Source organism: Panicum virgatum, chromosome 9K (assembly GCF_016808335.1).
Source record: "Panicum virgatum strain AP13 chromosome 9K, P.virgatum_v5, whole genome shotgun sequence".
NCBI classification, from domain to species: domain Eukaryota; kingdom Viridiplantae; phylum Streptophyta; class Magnoliopsida; order Poales; family Poaceae; genus Panicum; species Panicum virgatum.
The window spans coordinates 13864630-13892264 of record NC_053144.1 but is presented as its reverse complement, the minus strand read 5'-3'; the positions used below and the strand labels follow the sequence as shown (position 1 = coordinate 13892264).

Here is a 27635-nt window from a genome sequence, read left to right as displayed (position 1 = left end):
ATCTGGTTTTGTAGTTGAAGCTTGAAAATTAAACTTTTACGATAGTTTGAGGGTGTAAATTATGAGGAACATATAACTAAATTATTTGTCCACGCAGTTACACGGGTTGGGCTAGTACATATAATTGAAATACCCAAAATAATCCTTGTATGAAACATAATTCTTTTCTTCGAGGATTTTTTGGGAAGAATCTGTTTACATGGAGCTACATAGAAAAATACAAATTATTTTCGAACTATAGATGAAATTATCCATCCGTTATTATTTCACATATAGCTGCTGAGTAATCTGACACAGAGAATCCTTCTAGACACTACGAGGCCTCAACTATTCATTATAGCATTTTGCACCCACACATCAGCCCCAACAGAAAAGGCCATTGCACTACTCTCTCTCTCTCTCTCTCTCTCTCTCTCTCTCTCTCTCTCTCTCTCTCTCTCTCTCTCTCTCTCTCAAGAAATCAGTAGCTCAATCCTTCCTCTCACCCTTTACGCCTTTGTATTTACCAAAAGTCGCTGCTAGGTACTAGCCAACTATACTCCTATATATCTTCTAATCCTATCTGACCTTTGGTCCTTGCTTTGCTTGCTGCTGCTTGTATATATCCTCGTCCGGCTTGCTTCAACTCTCATCTTCCTCCTCTTATTAGCTCCTTCGATCCATTGCTGGGATAACGCAAGCTAAGGTGACCCGGGAGGAATGTCGTCGGCCCAGATCGCGCCGCCGCCGGAGCATGTGTGCTACGTGCACTGCAATTTCTGCAACACAATTCTCGCGGTAACCCCATCTGCATGATATCTCTCTCTTTTTCTATCTGCCTTGTCTTGTCTTCTCCCAGTTCTTCTTCGCTTGCGGCCTCTGAAGCGCATGCAGATCTACAAGGAGAGAGATGCATGAAATCATTGGCTGTGACATTATTTTCGTCATGATATCGCTAATTATATATGAAGGACTTGCATTGGAGATCCTGCTGGATTTCGTTTTTCTCTCGACAGAAATTTCTGGATTCCCCCCTTTCGTTTCATTCCCAGCCATTCTTCGACCTTTTGTTTTCCCGGGGTTTCAGTGGATTTTTCCTTTCCGTTTCAACTCTTCAGTTCGGTTTAATCTTTTTTAAAAGGGAGCGGGCTGGTCTCGATCTTGTACCTTTCAATTGAGTACTTCTTCACCATGGACATGAGAGAAGGTAGTCGAGGTCAGCAGACATTGAAAATTGAGCTGCATATCTAGCACCCTTTTTTCTGTTCACTTGGGAAGAACATGATAAAATAGCATCTTAGACGAAAGTAGTAGTGAGCACGGTGCTAGCTCCACTACATATACAGACATACTAGTGCTTCCGTATGGCCTGGCAATTCCATATATATGCTCGCAACTTTTCATCAAGCATTATCGCCTTGTGTCAGTCTTCGAGGAAATTATTATGGTCTATTAGATCTCGAATAATATAGAGATTTGGCAGATTTTTTGCCTGGTGTATAGTATTAGTATGTGATGTAGTCGCGTGCTAATTAAAGTGCTTTGGGCATCTGCACGAAGAAAAGGTGCAGATGCGTGTACATAGTTTTGATGAGCACCATTTCTTGCATACCAGCTGCCTGGCGTGGTTTGTTTTTAACAAACAATTTAGGGAGTCAGCTGATTTATGCCTTTCCTCACTTGAACTGCAACAAATTAAAGAGCATGCAATAACAGCCATAAGTCGATAAGTTTAGTGCATAACAAGAGTAACTAGACTTCTTGACTTTTTAATATGTTCTAATTAGACCATCTTACTCAGCTCCTCACACAAAAGGGGAGTTGTGCATAATATGCTAGAAGGTGGTAACTAATATATGCTATATATATTCTAAAACTATGGAAGTTGGGTTATTGTGTGTATATATATATGTTGGCCAAAGATTTGTCTGCTGTAGCATTGCTACTTCGACTTTTATTTTAAACAAAAAAAATCCATTAGGAAGTTCGAAAGCTTAACTTCAAAGAGTTCTCTAAAGATCAGAGATATTAATTTGATTAGTGGGGAAGGACGACGCTAGAGCAGTATCGTAGGACGGTAGGATACTGTACTGCAGGTGAGTTTGTCACTAATCGAGAAGATCCAAAGTAACACTTCCGCGGATCCCCTCTGTTTTTACTTATTATATTATTTTTTTCCATGGGCTTTGTCTGAATCTCTTTCATACTCTTATATGATATCTTTCCACCAAATTAAAGCTCAATGACACTGAATAAAGTAAAGTTACTCTGCTCTGCTAAAAACAATCGTGCAGAAAATAAAAGAAGTGTACTATCTAATTGTACAGAATTTACATATGCTGGTTTTGCTTCGATTTCCTCTTTTTTCAACTTTCGATCTCCGGTGAAGTAACTAGTTCAGTACTGTACATAGTTATCTTCTCTCAGCCTTTCTTCATACATGGATGGTGATCACCATTTCAGTATAAACATTTCCTAAAAGTTTATAAGAAAAGGCACAATTACGGAGACATCTAGAGAGAGAGAGAGAGACTCATCATCCATTAAGTTCTTCTTTCTGACTTATTCATTCAAACTTCTCTGTATCTTCTACTACAGGCAAATTATTTATAGATCAGTGATCGACGGTATATATACCTTGTCTAGCATATATATAGTCAAGTAAGATCGAATTGGAAATGTTGAGCTTTGTTGAATGCCTAAGGAGATCTATGATATTAACATTACATGTTCCGTTCTCTACACTTCAGAGCAACTTCAATGCCGTTTTGCTTTCTCCAACTTACCAAAAAGATCGATATATAATGGAAGATCCTGCACTGACCACTTGCGCCATATCATCAATCACCGATGTGTATACATACGTGCAGTGTCGTTATGTGCTAGCTACAAGATCTTTCGCTAGAAATATAATCTTGCCTTCTCTGAAGTCTGAACTTGCAGTACACATTTCTGCAACTCCAATGCCGTCTCCCTCTGTCCTAGCCAAAGATAAAAAGGAGGTCGATCTATCTTGTTGCCACACACCTGCATGACCCACTTTTACACATGCATTGCACAGCATGCCCGTGCCAAAGTGGCTTCTCCATTGAATTGTCACTGTCTGTTGCATCTTTCTCTCCAAACTCTGCCCCAAGTATTCTTTTGGTATTTTGTGTATATGTCAGAGGGTAGAGCATATATGCATGGAGCAGGGGAAAAGATTATATATATAGCCGCGTACTAATGGATGAGTTCTCTAAAAATCACAAATATATAACAAAATATAGCTGCATGATGCTTCACAACTAGGAGTACTTTTTGTGATTTTGTTTTTGTGTGTGAGCAAGATATGAAGTGTGATAGATTCGAGTTTACTCCCCTCATGGGAGCACACACAATCATTTGTAGGGCATACACTCACTTGTTTATTATAGCTTACAGCTCTCACCTTGTGGGAGTTTGTGCACAAAAGAAGATCAGTGAGGAATCAAACAAAGCAGGCTTTTGTTTCTTCAGCTTGGGTGGCAGTGATGCCAGGAGGGAATTGAAAATAAAATGGAAAGGGAAAGGGAACCAGTGTACAGACATTGGAAAAAGGTGCCCCAGTTGTGGTCTGATCCGCAGGGCCCTGATAAAAGTCATGAAGTAACAGTTACGCATTCAGGCAGCTAGGCAGTGGTAACAGAAAAAGGAAAAGAGAGAGAAACGAAGCCCAAATAGCAAAGCTACATATAGCTTTGCGCATCATATATGCATCTGGAGAAGGCTTTAGATCATGGCACTCCTCGTTCTTGTATCATTAAATCTATAAATTTCTGCATTGAAATTTAATTACCAGGTTTTTACTTTTCCGCAATATGATGTTTTTCTATTCTGAAAATGCTTCTTTCATTCTCCTTGTTTTCTTGTCCTGCGCATCTTTTTCGTTTATAAAATCAACTGTAAAACAATGTTACTAAATTTATTTAGTAAATAAACCTAATTCTAGTCTTTCGTTATGATCAACCTGCAGGTCAGTGTCCCGAGCAATAGCATGCTGAACATCGTGACAGTCCGTTGTGGGCATTGCACTAGCCTGCTGTCAGTGAACTTGATAGGACTGATCCAATCACTTCCTGTCCAGAATCACTCACAGGTTGACATGAACAGACACCTTAATTTGTGCAAGATCTGTGCATGCAATATGAAGACAACTCGATACACTTCTAATAGAGCTGCTAATTAAACCCTTTTGTACACCTCAAAGTTGTAATCATGCATGCCAACATGTCTGCAAAAGTTTACAGGCCAGGATGCCATATTTCCATGTCTTAGTAATCCTATTGACTGGTGTCTCATCTTTCTGCACTATATATTATTACTAGCTACTGCAAAAGAGCCTAGACCGATATATCTTAGACGGTAAGTTCTTGAAAGACAGCATTGTCCGTAGAGATGCCAAACATCATCTAGGTTGCCCTACGTACCTACGTAGGAGGTAGCTGGTATAGCAGATAAAAGCCAAAATGTGCATGCATGGGTCATGTCATTTGCAATACTTTATACAGTAGAGACAAACTAAAGCGTTCGGTACTGCATGCTTTCTCACAGGAAAGAGTTTTAAAGCTTACAAATGCTTCGAACCAGATGCGTCAGTTTAATTTCTTAATTACCAAATGAATTTGGATCGACTATTAATAAAGTGTGTTTATAACTAGTATAACTAGCTGCTATATGCTGGAGATGGAAGTACACTATATGCAGTCTTCGTTTGAAAAAGGACTTCTCACGTACAATAACATGATTATTTCAGTTGGTGCAGGAGAATTTCAAGGTTCACAATATTCACAATATCAGCTTTACTGAAAACTACTCTGAGTATGCTCCTTCGTCTTCAAAATTCCGGATGCCAATGATGTTCTCAGCAAAAGGAGATCAGGATCATATGCTGCACGTGCGTGGTAAGATTGATGATATGCATGTTTTTCGGATAACTTAAATATATATATATATATATGGAACCTAATTATTTATCAATATGTGGACATAATAAACTGTTTTGGACATTGCTTCCCTCAACAAATATTTGGTCAAAATCGGTTAAATTCTACGCACGTGCACTTGAGTGCATGCATGTTTTAGGGGAAACTTCCCTTTTCTTTACCACAAAACATGAAATATACAAAAAGAAATGAATCCGTGTTTAGTACTGTAGGACCAATAAAAACTCAATCTTATACCTATGTGATTTTTGGAGACATGATACAGCTAATTATTAGTAAGTAATTTTCAAATAGTAGTATATTCCACTTCAGTATAATTATTCCTTGTTATTATTTCAAACAAAATTGAAATTAAGCTTGAAATTCAAAGTGATGATTTGTAAAGTAATTGTTACTGTGGAAATTAGGGGGGTGTCAATTTGTATGATCGATAATAAAGTACCAAAACTTGAAATCTAAAATGATCATTCCTAAAATAAATGTTAATTTGGAAATAGAAAGTCCAATTAGTTAATGATCAAACATCTCATAGAGAAGTGCTTATATGTGGTTAATAAAAATGAACTACTTGAATCACATAAAAACACACATTATGTGTGCAATGTTTAGTTAACAAAAGAATGAACGTATATGCATATTATCTTTTTTTTCTAATACTGTATGAATGCATACCTTAATTTTTATAGAACAAAAAGATAAATGGTCACATCAGCACCTTGATGCTCATCTTGTTGTAAGAACTTGCCATACTTATTAATTTTTTGCTCTGTTACTACTCTCACAACTTTACTGGGCGAACATTATCGTTGCAAGTAAAAGTAGCGCTTTCAGTTACAATATGGTTTAGTAACCATGAAGTGTGGTTACAACTAGTGTATGCATGTAATTAAATGATGGTGCTGTTAAGAAAACCATCAAGCTTCTGGTGATGAATAATGAACCAAACAGTATGTGTACCAATAATTTTCTCTGAAAAGAAAGTCTGGTTGATAAATATCCCAAATGTATACATTTGATGCTCTTCTATTTCTGGAATGTCGATATAGTGTCAAATAAAGGATGTAATTAATGGGCCCAAACTTGCGGTCATCCTTGCTTGGTGTGAGATATTATTCATGCAAGGATTTCAAGTTTAAACTCGACCAAACTAGGAGTTTTTTTTAGTTCAGCATGGCCTTGCTGATTGTGGTTATTGTGTCCCTGATGTAGAGATTTTGTGAAGATAATTTCAACTTATTAACCATTTTAATTGGAAAGGATATGACTGACACAAAAGGAATAAATAACATGCGTGGCACATCTAACTTCATATCGTTGCCTTTCACACATCAAAAGTTTTTATATGCTTGCACATATGTTTTATTTTGTAAAATCATGTATATCTATCTGTTTCCATAAAAGTTATAATATAATTAACTTCACATATATGTCCTTTTGGTGTAAACAACAGCTCTAGAGAAGCGGCAACGTGTTCCATCAGCATACAATAGATTTATTAAGTGAGTTTGATCAACCTAATTTCAAGTTTCTTATTCTGTTGCAATGTTGTTTATCATTTTAGGATCGAATAATAACCTTTTATACACATGTATGAGATGTTACATGAATTTTTTTAGGGAAGAGATACGGAGGATTAAAGCAAGCAACCCTGCCATAAGTCATAGAGAAGCATTCAGCACTGCAGCAAAGAATGTAAGTACATGATTTGCGCAAAGCACAACTGTATGTATATCATAGAATTTATTCATATTCAATGTATGTACAATAATTATCCCATTAAAATGAACTAGAGAGAAAAAGAGTTGAATGAAAATCAGGTGTGGGATTTTATTATGATCATTTCAAAAGAAAAGATCAAGTCCAATGGCTAGCATGTTATTTATTTCCAGACAATCTCATTTGTTTTGAAAAAAGTTCAAACATTTTGTGAATAATGATTTTACCTTGATAATAAAAAGTATGGATGCCATAATATATACCATATGTTGGAATGTACTTTTTGGTGTCTATAACTCCTTGATATTTGCATACCTCATTTTTCATGAACTAAAATTATATTATATAACATATTTTACATATTTTTCTTATTTATCCAACTTTTCATACTAAATAAGGCATGGCCTAACACGGTACGGTCAATACGATGATAATGTTTTCCATAAAATAATTTCTTCATTACATGAGACTAATTATTAGTCAAAGAATAAAAGTACTAAACCCTAAAATATGTGGATGCTTTATCTATTTGATTGAAGATAGTATTAATTAAGGTAAAAAAGTAAATATATGAATTTGATAGAAACAACATATATATGGATGGCTCTAGCCATATGACTATATTGTTTTTTTCCATTTCAGTGGGCACATTTTCCAAACATACATTTTGGCCTAGGGACCCATGAAAAGCAGCAAGAAGCTTGATGAGGCCATTGGTGCGGCAGGTGGTCCCCAGAAAGTCCAAGATCTCTACTAGAGACCTGCAACACCCATCTTGATTCCGTGTTGTAAGTAATTTTAGAAAAGAAAACTATCTTAATTCCAAATCCATTTGCAAGTGGTGTACATATATAGGTAAGTGATATCATGGATAAATAAAGAATAAGACATATATATGTACGAGAACATAATGCTACTGGCTCTTTCACCAGGACTGCATAGGGACCTCATCATGTTGTTATTTAATACTGGATTGAAATAAATTATCCTTTGTGCAAATATTAGTGTTATACCAATGAAAATATTATAGTTTCTCTGATTAGGAATCATAAGCCCTATAAGTAGTGTTGGATATCTTGTCTCGTTATTAAGTTTGATATCTTCTGCTTCCTTTTTTTATTGTTATGACATGACATTGGTGTATTTCATATCATTAGGATAACATTTGACCAAATATTTTAAAATATTTAGTATTATATTTTTAATACTTTTATTGGTATTTTTAGATATTTTTTGGTGTATTTTTAGTTTGACAAAATGGACACTTGTTTGACTAAATATTATATAAAAAAAGACTTGTATTTCAAATGGAAGAGTAGTGGCCTTGAGTTGTGAAGTGATGCATGATTAATTTTGTAGACGGCTCATTTTTTAACCTTTTCATGTGGGAATATTATTACTGCCCCCCTTTATTTACTATATGTTTGTCCATCATGCACACTAACAAAAGAAGTATGGGTTCTAAATTCTAAGTAAAAAACCAATGAAAAATCCAAGATCTTGTGCTCTTGAGTTGTGGGTGTGGGTGGGGAGGGGGGCTACATATTTGCTGTTGGACTCTGCAAAAATTCAATGTGGTATTTATCCGGTGGCATCTTTCAATATTGGATATGCTCTTTCTACGTAACACCGAACTAAAATATTTATTTTCTGCATGGGAGAGAGAAAGAGGATGAAAAGTCAATTCTGCATTTCTGCCGTAACAGTTGGGGGCCTCGTACGAGAGGGAGCATAGAGAACAAGTAAATACGACCCGTACCGTAATGTATGAGGTACAAGTTGTTGGGTCTAATTAACACTGGTACAGTGCCGCCTCTCCTCTGAACATCTTGCTCGATCAGCGATCAGACACGTGGGTGCATTGAACCCTAGCGATCGGCCGCGGCCCGGGTGTGGGACCCCTACAACTACCACCCCCGGCCAGGCCTGGTGCGGTCCGTGCCGGCTGCCGGGTAACTCCTTCCCTCCCTCCCCCTCGATCGACGCCACGCCATTTCCGGGGCCGACCGCTGGCTGCCGCAGCCCGCAGATGCTCGCTTCCTGCTCTGCTCTGCTCGGCTGATTTGGTTCGGCGTCCATCAATTCCGCCTGCAGCTCCCGCCAGAGCCACCGAGACAGCCAGACAGGTGCATCGGGCGGTGATCGATCGGCCGGGTTTAGCTCTCTACCGTGCACGCGCGCGTACGTGGCCCATGCATGCGATCGCTGTGCCACGGGTACGGGGCATGGGCCGGCCCCGGCCCATCACTCCGTCAGTCCCCAGCGCGGGCGCATGCATGGCGCGGTTGCATGCATGCGGGCGGCAGCTAAGGGCATCAGTAGTGTATAAATACCACATCGCCCTTATGCTGGGTCCCACCAAAGATAAGGCCGCAGCTTGTTATGTTTAAGGTCGGGGCCGGTCTTTGGTGGTGGGTCCTCTGTAACAAATAAAAAATTCTATGTCAACCAGGCCGCACGTCTTGCATGAAGATTCCTCTGCTCCGTTCCCACTACTCGTAAGTAGTGAGAATGGAAAAAATAATAGTATTTTATTGCTTAGGACCGAGGCTTTAGCTTGAGGGCGGTCCTTAAATTTTTTGGGCTTACGACCTGCTTGAGACCGGCTCTGTAGTGTGCGAGGTCGACCTCAAGCTTTCTTACGACCTCCTTTCTGCACACACTACTGGTGCCCTAAGGGCGTCTCTAATAACAGAGCGGCTCATCTCGCTATCTGAGCTGGCTTTTATAGAAGAATAAAATACAAAAGAAACTGGACACTCTAAGCTGCTGATGTGAGTGGGTCCGGAGGAGCAGACTCTTTGAATTCTTCGGGAGCCATGCGAGATAAGCGACGAGTTACTCGCTAGCTAGTGCGAATCATAATTTCGTGAAAATCCGTATAAATCATAGCAAAAAAATTGTCTAAATTTACCAAAAAATCACCATAAAAATTTGTTATTTTTATATCTCACAGACGAAGTCGAGTTTGGACAAGATATTTTATAAGGTTGTGTATCATCATATCATTTACATGTGTGATTTTTTGGTAAATTTAGATAATTTTTTTACCGTAGTTTGCACGGGTTTTCATGAAAATTATGGTTTGAACTAGATATGTTCCTCATTTTTAACCGTCTCTTCATCCACGTAGAACAATGGCCGGTGAAATCGCCCGCCACTGCGGACGCCCTAATCGGTCGAGCAGTACCCCGTAGTAGTACGTGGCGGCATCGCTTGCAATGAGCCAATGATGCCCAGCTGAGGGCCTGAGGCTGTGTTTGCTCCATAATTAGCCCTGGCGCCTGGTCACTCTCACGCACATCATCAGGCTGCCACCACGTACCCCAGGCAGGCCGGTAGTACACGTCCGGTCTAGTCATGATGACACCTCAGTTTCTCTAGCGTTTTTTTTATAACAGTTTCTCTAGCGTTAGCTAGCTGGAAAGCTTCAACTGCTCGGAGAAGAGCAGCCGAAATGCACTTTTTTAGAGGACAATGGAAACATCAATTTTTAGCAAAGGCCCCCAAAGGCCCATGAATTCCCTGCGCGGACGATATCAGGCCCCAAAGGCCCAAGCGGAAATACTCGACGAATACAACGCAGACTGACAAAGCTCGAGCATCCACTCAAAAAAAAAAAAACTCGAGCATTTTTTTTCTCAAAAAAGAGCTCGAGTATTTTTAGCAAGTCCAAGAACTTAACGCCTCTTAATAATACTAGTGGAGATGCACGTGCCACAGACACGTGTTTAAAGAACAATTATATTAAAAATAACATGTGTTTAAACAGTAATTATATTAAAAATAGCATAGATTAAGATATAATAAGTATGTTTACACGTGTACACCATAAATTTATTTAATCATCTTCATTTTAGCATGTGGAAAACGTTTCGATAATCCGTGAGGTCACAATCTCCGGAAGGTTGACCTGTAGGAACAACATAAGTGTTTAGAAGAGCACGAAAGCACATGACTATATGAGTACATAAGCATATTACTACATTTGTCTTTATATAAAGCTGTTGTATAGACACACCTCACGATTCCAAGACATCTGCGTATACAATATTCTTCGTACTCTTTCCTGTAGGATCAATGTTCATATTTCTCTTTGCAAGAACCCACGTACTCTCAGGAGAAACACCTCTGGACAGCGCCACATACAGCTGTCCGTGTGAAAAAACAAGCTCAGGGAGGTAGATACCTACATTAGGTATGGTCTGACCCTGCGCTTTATTAATTGTCATAGCAAAACTTAACCGGATGGGGAACTGCTTCCTCTTAAACTTGAACGGAAGAGTGAGGTCTTCGGAAGGAGACATTGGAATCCTCGGAATGAAGACCCTCTTACCTGCATGCTGCCCATTAACAATCTCAGCATCAATTGTATTATTTTGAAATCCCCGTACCACCAGCCGAGTGCCATTGCAGAGGCCGTTATGAGCTTCAAGATTACGAAGCAATATAACAGGATAATTCTTCTTAACCTTCAACTCATGAGGTGGCAGCCCATTAGGAGTAATTGAGTTGAGAAAATCAAGAGGATAATTGTTACGCGAGTCATCATCGACAGAGTCAAAGCTATAGAAAACCTTTTGTTTCCCTGGAAATCTATCAATCATAAGTGCATTCACCGTATCAACATATTCATTTCTGGTGGATAGGATCGCACGCTCGCGCATATAATTGGCAGAAGTGCAATTAGCAACAAGATTTGGGAACACACGATCAATAAGAATGTCAACGGAATCATCCTCCGGAGGATTGTGAATCAAAATGTCATCAGAAAGCCACACATTGTCACCATCAAATGCTTCCTCAGTCCCATTACCGATCCTTAATAAGTAATCTGCAGACCACGTATCAGTCTGAGCTCGCATGTTCTGGGTCAACCTGATTCGCCGAACACTTTTCCCATATGTATGACCTCAGTAAGGTTGCATCAGTGATCTGGGTGTGGCAGAACCACCTGAATTATCCCAGCTCAAGTGCGCTGGCCATCACCATAAAGGCAACACCGACTCAAACGCACTTCAAACGGAACAATTCTTGGTCTGTCGGGTAACGTCCCGATACAACCACCGGATCTCGGATCGAACAAGCACACACCGCACGAAGGCGAGTCCAGAGATATCACAACTATACATTTTACAACACAGGCATAGCAGTTATTACAATAAGTTTAAAACATTATTACAGATCCAAACTTAGTAAAAATATTATACAAGATATAAGTTTAAAGTTCAGAGTTTTAAAGCAGCGGAAAGAAAACACGACGTCTACAACACGTTGCAAAAGAACACCAAGCTAGCCCAAGCAAGGTATCACTCATCGGGGTCATTGCCGGCCGAAGACGGATCCCATTCTACGAACCAGCTAGGAGGCAAAGAGTAGGGCCAAGTCAGACTAGCGATCTGATCCTCAAAACCCATACCTGAAAAAGTTTTCAACAGCAAGGCTGAGTATTCTAATACTTAGCAAGACTTAACCGTCAACGGATATACTTAGTCCACCTAGCTAGACTATGCCGGGTTTTGTAGGCTCTGGTTTTCTTTTGCTGAAAAGCAATAAAGAGTAAGTCCTTAATTTCACATTTTAGCTTTCAATATTCTAGTTGATTATCCATTCTATGTAAGCAACTAACTTTATTCAACCATGGTAGAACTTTAGTCAAACATCAAGATTGATCAAATGATGTTACTCTTATTACTCTGTGTGGCAAAGGGATCAAGCAGTCTCAATGTCCGCGAGAAACGGACGATTTGAATCGGATTTCCAACCTTGCAAGGTAAACCTAACACACACGTTTGGAACACTGTCGGGTCGTTCCCAAACAACCGTTGACATTTCATTCCATCCTGTGGATAGGGTCACTCTCCCCGACTACAGGGCACCAACTTCCTCCCTGCACCCGTGGTGTTGCACAACATAAACATAAATAAAAACATATCTCTAACAGAGAGTGAAAGGTATATCCACTCACCGGTCCGATCAGCTACTAGGCTTACCGCGTACCATATTTACGGCATGTGGCTAGTATTTTTAAACACTTAACCACCGCTACCACACACCGCGACCTTAGCAGAATTCATCAACTCAGACGGGGTCTCACCCAAGGTCATGATATCGAACACAACCCCGTCCGACGTCCTTATATTGATTGCAAAAAGTAAATAAACAACTCCTATAAAGCTCGAGAGTGACAGGCAATCACTCGACTTTTACCGATCCTATAAGCATAGCAAATACTCGGACTCAAGTCTAGTGTTCAGTACATAGGTTCCTAGGATCATGCATCTAGGGTTTCAATTCAAATCCTAAGAACTGTAAATGCACAAGTAAAAAGCATATAAAGTGGTTAGACACACATAACTTCACAATCGACGATCGTCGAGCCATTCGAGGGTGCGGCCTGAGCCGCAGTGTGCAAGGAGCCCCCGAGCCCTGGCCAACGTAAAGGCGTTTAGGGAACCCTCGACTTTGGTTACGGCCCTCGTCGCCCTTCCGCGGGGAGGAGGGGTGAAGCGCACCATGCTACCCATGCCCGGGCCGCGAGCTATGGCTGCTTCGGTGAGCTGTTATCGGGTAGTTCAAGTGGATGTCCGTGCCCCGTTCGATAAGGGTCGGCTCGTGGTCCATGGACACGTCACATAAAGCGCTCGCAAAGGTTCGCTAGGCGGGGCTCAGGCTCGTTCGATAGGGTCCGAGGGCTCGATGCTCTCCCTCGATGGGATCCCCCTGCTAGGCACCCTCCACTAGCCTTGAACACTGCATAGGACGTCTTGAACTCCGCGTTCAAGGGTAGCTTGTACGGCACGTCCATGCAGTCCCCGACTCTGGTGATCTAGGGCGCTTGTCGAACCCTCGACGGGCCAGGCTTCGAACCCCTGATCAGTAAGGCCTCGAAATAAGGCTCCCTCGAGGGTGAAGAGCCCCCCGAAAGGAATATTCCGTCATGGTTCGCAAACGGTGCGGAGTCGCTAGTCATGTGCGCGGGTCTTCCGCTAGTCATGGGCGACGTGGCCCGGTTCGCGCGGTGCAGAGCGGGTGCGCCTTTTCAGGCGACTACCTCGGGTAGATGAAGCGGTGTGGGCGGCGGCTGACGGATGGAAAAGCACAACAGTCGCGCCGCGCCCATCGGTTACCGCGCCGCAGTTATTGCCGAGTGCGCGCGTGGGAGACTCCGTGGTTGTGGGACCCATACGTCAGCGACAGCAAAATCTACCGCATTGAATGCGGCGGATTCGGGTCATGGTGGCGTATCCACGCGTCGTGGTGAAATAAAAGCGAGAGAGGGGGGACTGTTTGGGCTCACCTGGCCATTTGCCTTCATCTCCCTTGCCTTCTTCGCCTCCCCTGCATCCTAAGCCCACAGCCAAGAGCGAGAGGAAGAAGAAGGAGAGAGCGAGAGCGTACCTTAGGCACCACAAAGCTTGCCTTCCCACATCTCCCCGTAGTTCAAAGAAATGTCGGATGTCCGGGAGCCGCTGCCGTGGGGGAAATCCACCGCCACAGAGTCAGTTCTGGAGCAGCTGGTTGCCAACTGGCTGCTTCCGATGAACATCAGCTTGGAGCGGCCGGTGTGGATCCCCCCGTGGCCGTAGGAGACCGAGCCGAATCCCCCTGAGGGCTACGTAGTGAGCCTCGTGCATCTCCACGAGCGGGATTTCGGTGTCCCCGTCAGCAGGTTCATGCGGGCTTTGTGCGAGCACTACGGAGCAGAGCTGCACAACTTCGACCCTAATTCCATCTCGCAGGCAGCGGTCTTCATCGCCGTCTGCGAGGGATACTTGGGGATCGAAGCCCACTGGGATCTGTGGATCCACCTGTTCCGTGGCGAGCTCTTCGTCGAGAACGTGCGGGGGCAGCCGAAGTGGTTCGCGCGTGCTGGAGGCCTGATGCTCCATTTGCGCCCAAGCCGGAAGAACCTCTACATCCCAAACAAGATGACCACGAACAACGCCGGGTGGACTCGTGGGTGGTTCTACCTGCGCAACATCGGCAACAAGCTCCCGGCCTTCACCAACAAGGTGCTTCGGGAGAGACCAGCCAAGTGGGACTGGGGGGTGTCGCCCCCAGTGCACCAAGCCAGGCTCGAGGTCCTCACCGAGGCGCTGGTGCACCTGGCGAGGAAGGGGTTGACGGCGGCTTCCGTCATCGCGAACTTCCACCGGCAGAGGGTGATCCCTCTCACGGAGAGGAGCCTGCCGATCTTCGGCCTCACCCCGGGGGTTCCAGCCTCGGGGTCGAGGACGTCGACGGTGCTGCTCCCCGAGGCATCGCTGCTCGGAGGGCAAGGAATGCGGTGGCGGAGTTCCCCGATGACGCAAACGATCTCTGGGAGATCAAGATGTGCCCCGAGCCGGGGTATATTTCAGTGGTGAGTCTCGATTTCAATCCGTTGTCGATTTGTGTTATTTCTTTCCCCTTCCTGCTTCCTGACTCCGATTCGACCGCATTTTGCAGGGGGTGGGCCGCAAGTGCCACCCCTCGAGGCCTCCGATCCCAGAGGAACGCGAGGTCAACCGCCTTCACGCAAAGGCGGAGAAGAAGTGGAAGGAAGCAGAGGAGGCGGCCGCCGACAGGAAAAGGAGGAGGAAGAAGAAGCACGACAAGGCGTGCAAAATCACACGCGCGGAGGGGAAGCCGCGGCCCGCAATGCCCAAGTCCACGAGTGAGGAGGAGGAGGACGCCTCGGATGCCAAGGTCCACCTTCCGGGTGATGGCGAGGCGGCAACAGGTGCGGATTCCCCGCCGGTCTATCAAGAGGTTGGCGACGAGGACGTGCCAGCGGCGCCGCGTGAGGCGAGGCCCGCACCGGGGCTGTTAGCGGACCCGCCCCTCCCGGGGACAGAGCGGAGGTTGCGCACGCCAGTGGCGGGGCGAAGGTCGCCCACACCGGCGGCGGGAAGCAGATCATCCATGCCCACGACAGAGCGGAGGTCTCCCCTGCCAGCGACGGGCGATGGGGGCCCATGCTCGTGATGTCGACGGGCGGCGATGGGTCCGCAGCGAGCGCGGGGACACCCGCGCAGATGGCCTCGAGGCCTCAGGCTGGTCCGGGGACGACACCCTCGGATCAGTCGTCGAGGGGCGTCATCGTGCCGCGGGCCCGAAGGAGTGGCACGGGCAAGCGCAACATGAGCGCCCGGTCCGGGTAAGTGTTTTTGGTTTTGTTTTCTGTGTTTATTTAATCGATCCCCTAGTCCTGCTAACCTCAGCCTTTTTTCTCCGATTTCTAGCTCCGGGGTCGTTGCTAAGGATTCAGCCCCGCTCGCACCAACAAAAGCCCTCTAGACCGGGGTGCGCGCCACGCCGCACTCGGCGCCCCCCTCCCCCCCGCCCGTTGTGGATATCGTGGCGGAGGCCACGAAGATGCGAGAGGCCATGGCTCGAGGGGCCCAAGCGGCCCAACAGGCTCGAGCGCCGGGGAACGGGGGTGACGCCGGCCAGAGTGGCGTTGGAGCAGCCACTCCGGCTGACGACGTGGGGGAGGCGGGCCGGGGCGGCGTAGATGACTCCGCCCGGCTAGACGTCGAAGTTGGGGCCGGTCGGAGCGACGTGGATAGCGCCGCCCGGCCGGTCGCAAAGGAAGGAGCTGGTGGGGAAACGCAGGAGCGCCCCGCCAGCCAAACGGAGGTGGAGTCCCTCGTCCCCGAGCCTCCGAGGGCTGGGGTCGAAGGAGTCGCAGAGGAGGAGTCGTCGCCGAGGGCGCCGGTGGTGGAGGAAGCCCGCGTCTCGGTGCCCGCAGAGGCCCAGGACGAGGGTGTCGTTGCTGTGGCAGAACCGCCTAAATTATCCCGGCTCAAGTGCATAAACCATCACCATAAAGGCAACATTAGCTTAAACGCACTTCAAACGGAACAATTTTTTGGTCTGTCGGGTAACGTCCCGATACAACCACCGATTCTCGGATCGAACAAGCATACCCCGCACGAAGGCGAGTTCAGAGATATTACAACCACAATTTTACAACACAGGCATATTAAAGATTACAAACCAGTTCAAAAGATTATTACAAAACCAACTTAAGTAAAACGGTTATACAAAACATAAGTGTAGAATCAGAGTTTAAAACAGCGGAAGATAAAACACGACGGCTACAACACGTCGCAAAAGGATACCAGGCTAGCCCAGGCATGGTATCACTCGTCATAGTCATTGCCGGCCGAATACGTATCCCACTCTACGGACCAGCCAGGAGGCAACGAGCAAGGATAGGTCAAGCTAGCGATCTGATCCTCAAAAGTCATACCTGAAAAAGGGTTTCAACAGCAAGGCTGAGTATTCTAATACTCAGCAAGACTTGACCGACAACGGGTATAAGAAGCCCACCTTAGCTAGACTATGCAAGGCTTTGTAAGGCTCTGGTTTTTCCTTTGCTGAAAAGCAATAAAGAGTAGGTCCTTACTTTCAAGTTTTAGCTTCAAGATTCTAGTTGATTAACCATTCTATGTAAGCATCTACTAACCAAACATGGTGGAACTTCTAAGCAAACATCAAGATTAATAAGAATATTGTTGCTCTAATTACTCTGTGTGGCAAAGAGATCAAGCAGTCTCATTTCATCGTGAGAGGCGGACGATTCTGAATCGAAATTCAACCTTGCAAGGGTAACCTAGCACACACGTCTGGAATACCGTCGGGTCATTCCCAAACAACCGTTGACCTTTCTTTCCGGCTTGTGGATAGGGTCACTCTCCCCGACTACAGGGCTCCAAGGCCGAACCTTGTCCCTAGAAGTCGTAGTGTTGCGCAACATATAATAAAACCTATCCCTACTGAGAGAGTGAAAGGTATATCCACTCCCCGGTCCAATCGGCTACTAGGCTTGCCGCGTACCATATTTACGGCATGTGACTAGTACTTTCAAAAACTTAACCAGCACTACCACACACCGCGACCTTAGCAAGTTCATCAACACAGACGGGGTCTCACATAGGACATGATATCGAACACAACCCCGTCCGTCGTCCTTATATTGATAACAGAAAGTAAACAGGAAATTCCTATAAAGCTCGCGAGTGACAGACAATCACTCGACTTTTACCGGTCCTATAAGCTTAGCAATTATTCGAACTCAAGTCTAGTGTTCAGTACATAGGTTCCTAGGATCATGCATCTAGAGTTTCAATTCAACTCCTATGAACTGTAAATGCACAAGTAAAAAAAAATATTACAGTAAATGAAATTAATTTGAAGTATAGGTTATGTCCGGGGCTTGCCTTCTCGGTAGTTGCTAACTATTTCAGCCCTAGGCTCTTTCGAACTTTGGTCCGGGGCTTTAGTTAGTTCCGCAGTGTTCGCTTGAGCTTCGAGATCACCTCCGGCAGATTCCGGGATCAGCTCGTACGTCCCGTCCGACAAAGTAGTCGTATCTATATGTAATGCAAGGACAATATTAAAAACACACATGGGCAATCGTTTATAGAGTAGTTAAATAACAAATTTAACTACATAAGGCATCATGATCAACAGCACAAAAGAAGTTAACTAACTTCATAAAATGAGTGGTGGTGATTTACTATACCACTAAGTCATGGTTTGCAAATAAATCAACAAATTAGAGTACAAACAGTAATAAACTCTACCAAAATTACTCTAAACAGAAAATTAACAAACTAAGCTACCCTGCAAAAATCATGCCAAGACATGAAACCATTTAATCACAATAAATCATTTATGCAGGCAACACCTAGCACAAGCTTGAATTATACAGACTAAAATAGATCAAAACAGAAGCTCAAAATTTAACAGGAGATCTACACAGGGATGACCTAGCTACTGTGAATTTTTCATGATTTTATCTACACAAAATTAATTCGGAGAAAATAAACAAAATAGACATCAGTTTAGCAAGATTCAATTTTAGCTCCTGTTCTAGCCATTAACTGATGCTCAATTTTCCTAGACAAGCTAATATACTCCAGAAGATCACTCAGGAATATTTTCACGATTTATTAAGAACAGAAACTATTTACCAAGAATAAAGTACACTAAACAAGGATTAAATCAAATAAAAAGTTACAACAAAGAACTGATCATGAAATTTTTATAGCAAAGCTAGTGTAACAAGAGTAAACTACCACCAAAATTTCAGAGTAATAAAAGCTTTCAAGCATCAGATAAGAAAAAGATTAAAGAACAAGTATTTATATACCTAGTAACACAAAACAAAATCTACAGCAAAAACTTGCAACTAAAGCCTAACATATTCTGGTTCTACTGCATAGAGCTCTTCAAGAGGATTCCAAAACATTAAGATTTGCTATTTTACGAATTTTGTACGAATTGATATTGAATTTCAAAGTTCACTGAAAAACATTACAAAGCAGTCCTTAGTGGCACTATTCAAATGAGTCATAGTCTATTCACATAACCCCCTGGCCTTTCTCTAATTCTAACAAACAAGTCCCCGGCCGAGTCAGAGCAGGGGGCGGTGGTTTGACCGGCCAAAACCGGCGACGGCGATCGCCGGCGGCGAGGGTGGGGTTGGGGGAAACGGAGAGCAGGCCAGGGCGGACCTCCTGGTGTACTTGGCGCGTCGGGAGAGGGTTGGAGGAGGGCGGTCAGCGAGGGGGTGTCGACGGCGAGCGGCGGCTCGCGGGCTCGGAGCACGGCGGCGGGGTGGCTCCGGTGGTGTTCGGGTGAGGGAATATGGCCTGGGAGCTGCGCGAGGTCGAGGCGGTGCTAATGGTGGGGGATGTAGGGGTGGAGCGGGTCTGGGTTGGCGGCTCCGCGGTGGGGTAGAGCTCGCCGAGGTTCAAGCGGGGCGGCGGTGGTGTTCTGCAGCTGGGAGCGAGGAGAGAGCAAAGGAGCGAGTGAAATTGAATCCTGGGGTTCTTGTAGTGCTCAGGCGCGCGAAAGATCGAGAGCTGGGCCTCTGGTTTGGGCTCTCCACGGCGGCGTCGCGGTGGCGGCCGCCGGGGAGGTTCTGGGCGCGGCGGGGGTGCGTGGCGAGGGGTGGGGGCTCCAGCGCGAGGCAACAGGAGGGGGACGAGCTCGCCGGCGACGCGTGGGAGCCAGCGCATGGCGAAGTAATGGCCGGGAAAGCCGGGAAGGCGTCGGCGGGCGGCGCTGTCGGTGGCTGGCGGCGAGAGGCAGAGCAGGGAGGGGGAGATGGTCATAAGGGCGATGTTGCAATTTCCAAAAGTTCCAGGGACCTTTCTGTAATCAAGCAATAACTTTTAAACCAAAGCTCAAATGAAAAAGTGCCCAACATGAAAGTTGTTCAACTTTTCAAGATCTACAACTTTGATGTTGTGCAAAAATTTATTTGACCAAAGATTCAAGAGTTAAAATTAAAATCATTGAAGGGATTTTGAATTCCAGGAAATTTGTCTTTTTCAAAGCAATTTCACTTCAAATGTAGACTTACAAGCAAAAATGACTACCATGCATTAAATGCACTGAAATTTTGCACAAACACCCTCCACTAAAACTATAATTACACAACCTATTCAACACAACTGCAGAAAGGACCTTGCATAAAATCATAATTACACATATAACCTTTCATAATTACAAAAAGATCCTTTTTAAGCATTTCAAGCACATGATGCATAGTAAACAAACACAATTACTGTGCAGACACCTATTTAATTACTGTTTAAACACCCGGGGTGTTACAGTTGCGGCGATGACGGCGCAGGCGGCGATGGAAAGCGTGGTCCCGGTGGTGCAGCTGCCAGACATTAGCGAGGAGTTCGGGGATTCGAGGGACATCGACTCCGCTGCTGAGATCACTGGGTTCACGTTGGCCTGCGCGGAGGTGCTTGACGAGGGGACATCCGAGGGGCCCATCACGGGGCGATCATCCAGTCCAGGCCCCCCCCGGAGTTTCTCCATGACGAGCGGGAGGAGAAGGCTGTCTGGAAGGAGCGGATCGAGGCAGGTTCTCAGATCCTGAACCACCTCGATCGTGCCCTGGAGCTCCATCGGACGACAAACTACCAGATCAGCCAGGTAAGCGACTCCTTTCCAGGAATCGTGCGTATTTTGGCGTTGATTTCATTTGTTTTACCCACGCCTTTTCTCTTGCAGCAGCTGAGGGACATCTCGCGCTAGAAGAGCGCCGAGATGACCCAGCTGTACTCCTAGGTACGCTGTCTTGGGTAGCACAACGCTGGCCTGGTGCTCTAGAATGTCGATGCCAACACGAAGATGACGGATCTGGAGGCGCGTTGGCAGGCGCTGGAGGAGGAGTTGGCGCGGACCGCTGGTGAGCGTGACGTCCAGAGAGCTGCAGCAGAGCAGAAGGCTTAGGAAGCTGAGGCGCAAACTGCCGAGCTGCAGCTCACTAGGACGGCTCTCGAGCAGAGGGAAGCCGAGCTCCAGCGCAAGGAGGCCTAGCTCCAGCACGAGAAGGCAACCGTCGCCACGCTCACCGGGACCCTCGAGGAGAAGGGCAAAGCCCTCGAGGAAAATGAGGTGCCCTCCGGGACACGGAGGCCGCCCTCAAGGAGAAGGAGAACTCCTTGTCTTCACTCGAGGAGGCCGCCCGGGTCCAGCAAGAAGAGGCGCAGAAGAACTTTACAGGTGAGTGCTCGAAATTTCAATGTTGTTGGATTCTAGTTTTTCGTAACTTATCTTTGTTCCCTTGATCAGAGCTGAGGCAGCAAGTGGCAGACGAGACTGTGGCGAAGGAGGCGGTCAACACCGCGCTCATGGCGGCGCAGGCGGAGTATGCTGACCTGGAGCAAACCGCCGTGAGCGTGTGCCAGGAGCTCGAGGGGGAGGGCGCCGTGCCTGGTAGCTCGGTGATCAGCCACCTACGAGTGCTAGGTGGCCGGATTGCCGAGCATACCAAGAGCACCTTCTGGATCGGTGTCCGGCGAGCCCTCGTCGTGGCCTCGACGCACTACATCATGGATCTCCAGAGGGTGTCGTCGGGGTACGTCGTTCCCAACGACGCCGATGCGGACGCCGTGTCAGCTATCATGGACGACGCCGATGCAGCCGCCGAGGAGTTCGCCACTGCTTTTGCCGGGAAGCTCGAAGCTGACATCCCCCCAATAGCCGAGTTCGACGCTGTTGCAGATCCACAGAGGGGGGATGATAACCTGTAGGGAAACTAGGCCTCAGAGCCCGTGTAATGAATTAGTACTTGTCATGATTGTACATTGTAATTGTATCTAAGAATTAAGAAATTCGTTATTGTTAAATCGACAGTGTGGCCCATCGAGGCCTTGTGCATTCGAGCCCTCGTTTTTTTACTCTACTTACGTGTTCTCGTATGCGACTTTGGTAAACTTCTGCGAGGAATTTCGCGTTCATAAGCGACTTAGGCGTGGGGTGGTGAGGGGGGTGCCGTATCCCGGAGGCGTAGGCGGCCCCACGACTCGGCCGGCCCCGTACCGTAGTTGCTTATGCCTCGCATCCATTTTTTCCAAGTGTACGAGAAGCTTAGAGACGGAAATTTTTCGAACAAACGTTGGCGATTTTTGGGGACGTTCGGGGGTTCCCCCCCGTAGTAGCCCCCGAGGGAGGCTTGGTTTTGCCGAGGGTAAAGCCAGGCGTACCTCAGTGTTCATGCACATCCGAGCCCTCGAGGGTCCAGAAGGTTCCCACAAAAAACAAGTAATGCGTACTTCTTTATTATTTCGGGAAATCGAAAATGCGAGTACAAACGATGTACAAATAGCTCGGAACTCTGGATAGAAGCGACGTAGCTGCTGTATGTTCCAAGCATTGGTGAAGACTTCGCCGTTTTCATTCGCCAGCTTGTACGTGCCGGGCTTGAGCACCTCGGCGATGCTGTATGGGCCTTCCCACGGTGGTGAGAGCTTGTGGCGGCCCCTGCTGTCCTGTCGAAGCCTCAGCACCAAGTCCTCTTTGTTGAGGTCTCGGCGCCGGACTCTCTGTGCTTGATATCTTCGCAAAGACTGCTGGTAGCGGGCAGAGTGTAGGAGTGCCACGTCTCGAGCCTCATCCACTTGATCCAGCGAGTCCTCGCGGGCTCGCTGGTTCTGCTGCTCTTGATAGGCTTTGAGCCTTGGTGACCCATACTCTAGGTCCGTGGGGAGTATGGCCTCGGCGCCATAGACGAGGAAGAACGGGGTAAAGCCCGTGGCTCTGCTTGGGGTCGTCCTCAGGCTCCAAATAACCGAGGGTAACTCTATGAGCCACCGCCGGCCAAACTTGTTCAGCTTGTTGAAGATCCTTGGTTTCAGTCCTTGGAGGATCATGCCATTGGCACGTTCCACTTGCCCGTTCGTCTGTGGGTGCGCCACAGCCGACCAGTCCACACGTATGTGGAAGCTGTCGCAGAACGCCAAGAACTTCTTGCTTGTGAACTGGGTGCCGTTGTCGGTGATGATCGAGTTCGGGACCCCAAACCTGAAGACGATGTCGGTAAAGAACAGAACGGCTTGCTCGGATTTAATCTTGCCGATGGGTCGAGCCTCAATCCACTTGGAGAATTTGTCGACTGCCACCAGCAAGTGGGTGAAGCCCCCAGGCGCCTTCTGCAGCGGGCTGATGAGGTCCAATCCCCACACTGCAAACGGCCACGTGATGGGGATGGTCTGCAGAGCATGGGCCGGGAGGTGTGTCTTTCGAGCGTAGAACTTGCAACCCTCGCAGGTTCGCACGACGTCGGTGGCGTCGGCGACCGCGGTGGGCCAGTAAAAACCTTGCCGAAACACGTTACCCACGAGGGTGCGCGGCGCGGCATGGTGACCGCAGATGCCAGTGTGGATGTCACGGATCAGCTCCTTGCCCTCGGGGATGGGGATGCAACACTGCAAGACGCCCGAGGGACTACGCTTATACAGCTCATGGTCGATTAGGACGAAGGACTTGGCCCGCCGAGCGAGGCACCACGCCTGAGCACGGTTCGAGGGTAGGATCCCTCGAATCATCTAGTTGAGGTACTGGGCGCGCCAATCTTGCGAAGTGGGGGCCTCGTCGACTTCCATTGCTTCGGCCTCATCCGTGGAGGTGGTCCCGAAGTCAACGTCCATGGGGTTGGCCTCGTCCGCCGGGGGGTTCCCGCCGGAGGGCCCGGCGTCCGAGGGGCCTGGTTCCGCCGGATCCTTGAATTCGACGAAGGGCTTGGTGACGTCGCGAGCAAAGGTGTTCGGGGGAACGGTGGTCCGCCCCGACGCGATCTTGGCTAGTTCGTCGACATTGTTGACGCTCCTTAGCGCCCGCGATTTATATACCGCATGCGCACGGTTTCGTGTAGCTTTTCCCTCAGAGTATTCTCCCAAGGTTTATCAATCCACGGAACCAAAGAGACAAGAAACAATCTACTAGCATAGAGATTCCTTTATGTGAGATGGTGAAAACGAATCTAATCTACTAAAAACACGACAAACACCGAAGGTAGCAAGAGAAAGTTAGAGATAACCAATCTAGATCACCTAGATCATGCATATGTTGTAGTTCCAGCTAGATAAAGTGAAGTAAGATAGATGTGAGTCTCAATGAAAAGCCTCTTTAAACCCAAAATCTCCAATCCGATCCCTCGATACCCAACCTACTCTGTGGAGACGGCCTGTCACGACGCCCCCCTTTTCAACGGGATACCCTGAAGCAAGTCGAACTCACTTTGGTAGTTCCGCCATGAACCTCTAGCCACCATGACTACAAGATCATGCTAAGTGATCTATCTCGATAATAGATCTAAGATGAAGCGAACCCAAAGAAAAGAACGAAATCAAAAGAGGAGAACATGGTCGCTAAACATTCGGAAACACAAATAACTTCACCATGAATGATAGTACATCACAAGATCACAACCGGGGCCCTACCTTGATCTTGATGATCCTAGCTCCAGAACTCCGACGTGGTCTTCCTTGCAAGGTTCCCACGTCGGCTAGGGCAAACCCTAGACAACTAGCACGACCCTCGGCTCTCCGAGAGGTGTCCCTCTATCTTCTCTGCTCCTTGGCGTCGTCTCCCGAATTGCTCTCCCCGTGAACCTTGGGAAGGGGTCTTTAAATAGCCTCAGGGAACCCTCGGTCAAAGGGGAGGTCGAACCGACCTAAAAATAGGCTGGGCCGGCCGGACCAATGAGCCTAGGCCGGCCGGCCTGGGTCTTTCCTTTGCCGGCTGGTGCTCAACTTTCTCCCCAAGTCTCCTGGAATCTTCTAGAATTTATGTCTTTCACGATTGCACCCCTTTAGACGTCGTTATCTTCGAGATTTCTTCGAGAAGAAGGATAGGATGGAAAATCCTTCCTTAAATATCTCTTTGCTTTGCTTAGCCCCGAAGCATCTCAATCTTATCTTGTGGGCTTTGTCTTTTGGGCTTCATTGGAGGGTGGATGTGCATGAATGGGCCTCTAATCATCATGGCCTTCGATCCTTTGTTCGGGCTTTGGCCTTCGTCATTCTTCGTGTCATCGCGTGATCGTGGGCCTCGCCATTTCATGCTCCAAAATTGGTCAAAAACCTGCAAAAAACGAAGTACCTCCAAAATATATGTGCAAACGTGAAAACGACCAATAATTGGGCCGAGGTTAGGATGGTTAGTGATTTTGATATTAAATTCATGTCATTATCAAAGTTAAACAGGGGATAAAATGGATATTTAAGGAGCGCCAACAGGCATCCTCATTGTACTTGCGTGGGACATGATTGAGTTCTAGGCCATCGAACTTGTCTTCGAGGCGGCGTACTGCTTTGCAGTAGGCCTCCATCTTCAGGTCGTGGCAGCTAGACTCCTTCATCACTTGGTCGATGACGAGTTGAGAGTCACTGCACACGTCGAGGTGTTTGACGCCAAGCTCGATGGCGATGTGGAGGCCGCTGAGGAGGGCCTCGTACTCCACCATATTGTTAGACGCAGGAAAGTGCAAGCGTATCACGTTCCGCATGTAGTCTCCGAGGGGTGAGATGAAGAGGAGGCCGGCGCCGGCGCCGGTTTTCATCACCGACCCGTCGAAGTACATGGTCCAACACTCAGCCTGGATTTGTGGTGGGGGTAGCTAAATGTCCGTCCACTCAGCCACGAAGTCAGCCAAGACTTGGGACTTGATCGCTTTGCGGGGGGCGTAGGTGAGAGTTTCTCACATCAGCTCCACATACCATTTGGCGATTCTACCCTCGGCTTCCCTGTTGCGGACTATTTCTCCCAAAGGGAAAGATGAGACCACGGTGACGGGATGGGCCTCGAAGTAGTGGCGCAGCTTGCGCCGTGCCAAAACCACTGCGTATAGCAGCTTTTGAATCTGTGGATAGTGTGTCTTAGTTTCAGACAACACTTCGCTGATGTAGTACACCGGCCGTTGGACGGGCAGAGCATGGCCCTCCTCATGTCTTTCGACAACGACCACCGCGCTGACCACTTGAGTCTTCGCGGATACGTACAGATAGAGGGGCTCGCCATCCGCGGGTGGCGTGAGAATGGGGGCGTGAGTGAGCGATGCCTTCAGCATGTCGAGGGCTTCTTGAGCTTCGGGGGTCCATGTGAAGCGCTCGGTTTTCCTCAGGAGTCGATACAGGGGTAAGCCTTTCTCGCCGAGACGCGAGATGAATCGGCTGAGGGACGCTAGGCATCCCATAACCCTCTGTACCCCGTTTAGGTCTCGGATCGGTCCCATCCGAGTGATGGCCGAGACTTTCTCAGAGTTGGGTTCGATGCCCCACTGGGAGACAATGAAGCCCAAGAGCATGCCTCGAGGGACTCCGAACACGCACTTCTCGGGGTTGAGTTTTACCCCTTTGGCCCTTAGGCAATCGAATGCGATCCTGAGATCAGCAACCAGGTCGTCCGCCTTCCTGGATTTTACAACGATATCGTCGACATATGCCTCTACGTTCCGCCCGAGATGGTCCCCGAAAACGTGGAGCATACACCGCTGATATGTAGCTCCGGCGTTTCTGAGGCCAAAGGGCATGGTGACGTAGCAGTACATGCCGAAAGGCGTGATAAAAGAGGTCGCGAGCTGGTCAGACTCTCTCATCTTAATTTGGTATGCAAAAATACGGAATGGTCAACTTCTTAGTCTCGTACCAAAGAAGATAAATCCTGAATTAATTCACTTGAAAATAATTCTTGCTCTATGGTTTGTTATGATATATCGTTTAAGCTTGTAGAAGGGTAGAGCAAATGCAAAAGGTATCATTGACAAGGTTAGCTCAAAATTAAATCCAAATTAAATTTTCCTTGACAAGCTTAAGTAAGAGAGCAAGAGTAAAAGATATGGGTCCTAATTTATCATAACCTCCACAATTGAATTAGCCGACATTTAATTAATTTTCAGATCATGTTAAAGAGAGCATTAGTTTAATTATGCATAGACCAAGCACAAGGAAGTAGACAAAGCGGCAACAATCATCATATTTTAACATGGCACAAACTTTCTATCATCATTACTAACCATAACATTAAAGCGTGGGTGATGCATTTATTTATCATGGTGATGAAGACAAAAGAAAACAAATTGCACACATGCTGAAATAAATAAAACAGAAAATTGCTACGCACACACAAGCTTGCACACATGCTGAAAATGAATGAAAAGAAATAGAAAATCCAAACCACACGTGCGAGCATTTTGTTCATGGTCATGCCGTCGATCAATCTCCTTGATTGGCTCTTGCGTTGTATCCTTGATCATAATACTGCTAAAATGTTCCTCTATTAAATTGTTCCGGTGGCGCCAGACCTAGAAGTCCCATTTGATATGCAATTCCTGCAGTTCCATCTTCTAGTTGGGTTGTATGCCTCCGGATGGCATCTATATCTTCCATATTTCTTCTCGCATAAGCACCCATAATTCTCATTCCTTGTTCTGGTTGAGGGAGGTCAAAATATTGTGCTCCAAATGACGGGTCGGGCATCTCTCCTTGATATGACGAGGGTGGGCATCCGTAGTTGCTAAATGGTGGGGGTGCCGCCGCAGCGTGCCCCCATGCTTGTTCTTGGCTTCCTTCCCATTGACTCGTCCATCCTTGCGGGTATCCCTGTCCACTTGATGCACCTTGAAATTCATTTCTCCAATAAGCAGAACTTGGCGGTGGAAGATTTACTTCCAAGTCT

The 27635-nt window shown here is 46.6% G+C and overlaps 1 protein-coding gene and 1 pseudogene across 1 annotated transcript; one reads left to right on the top strand and one right to left on the bottom strand.

The window, feature by feature from the left end:
• Positions 1 to 454: 454 nt before the first annotated feature.
• LOC120650226 lies at positions 455 to 7658 on the top strand (annotated as a pseudogene).
• A 3023-nt stretch (positions 7659 to 10681) lies between these two features.
• Positions 10682 to 11524, bottom strand: LOC120647729. The gene has a single exon (XM_039924586.1). It carries the CDS (start codon positions 11522 to 11524, stop codon positions 10682 to 10684), a length of 843 nt encoding a protein of 280 aa, XP_039780520.1.
• Positions 11525 to 27635: the final 16111 nt, after the last annotated feature.

Bases quoted from the DNA above. Each gene is read 5' to 3' on its own strand.
- LOC120647729 (XM_039924586.1), bottom strand. From the start codon at position 11,524: ATGCGAGCTCAGACTGATACGTGGTCTGCAGATTACTTATTAAGGATC.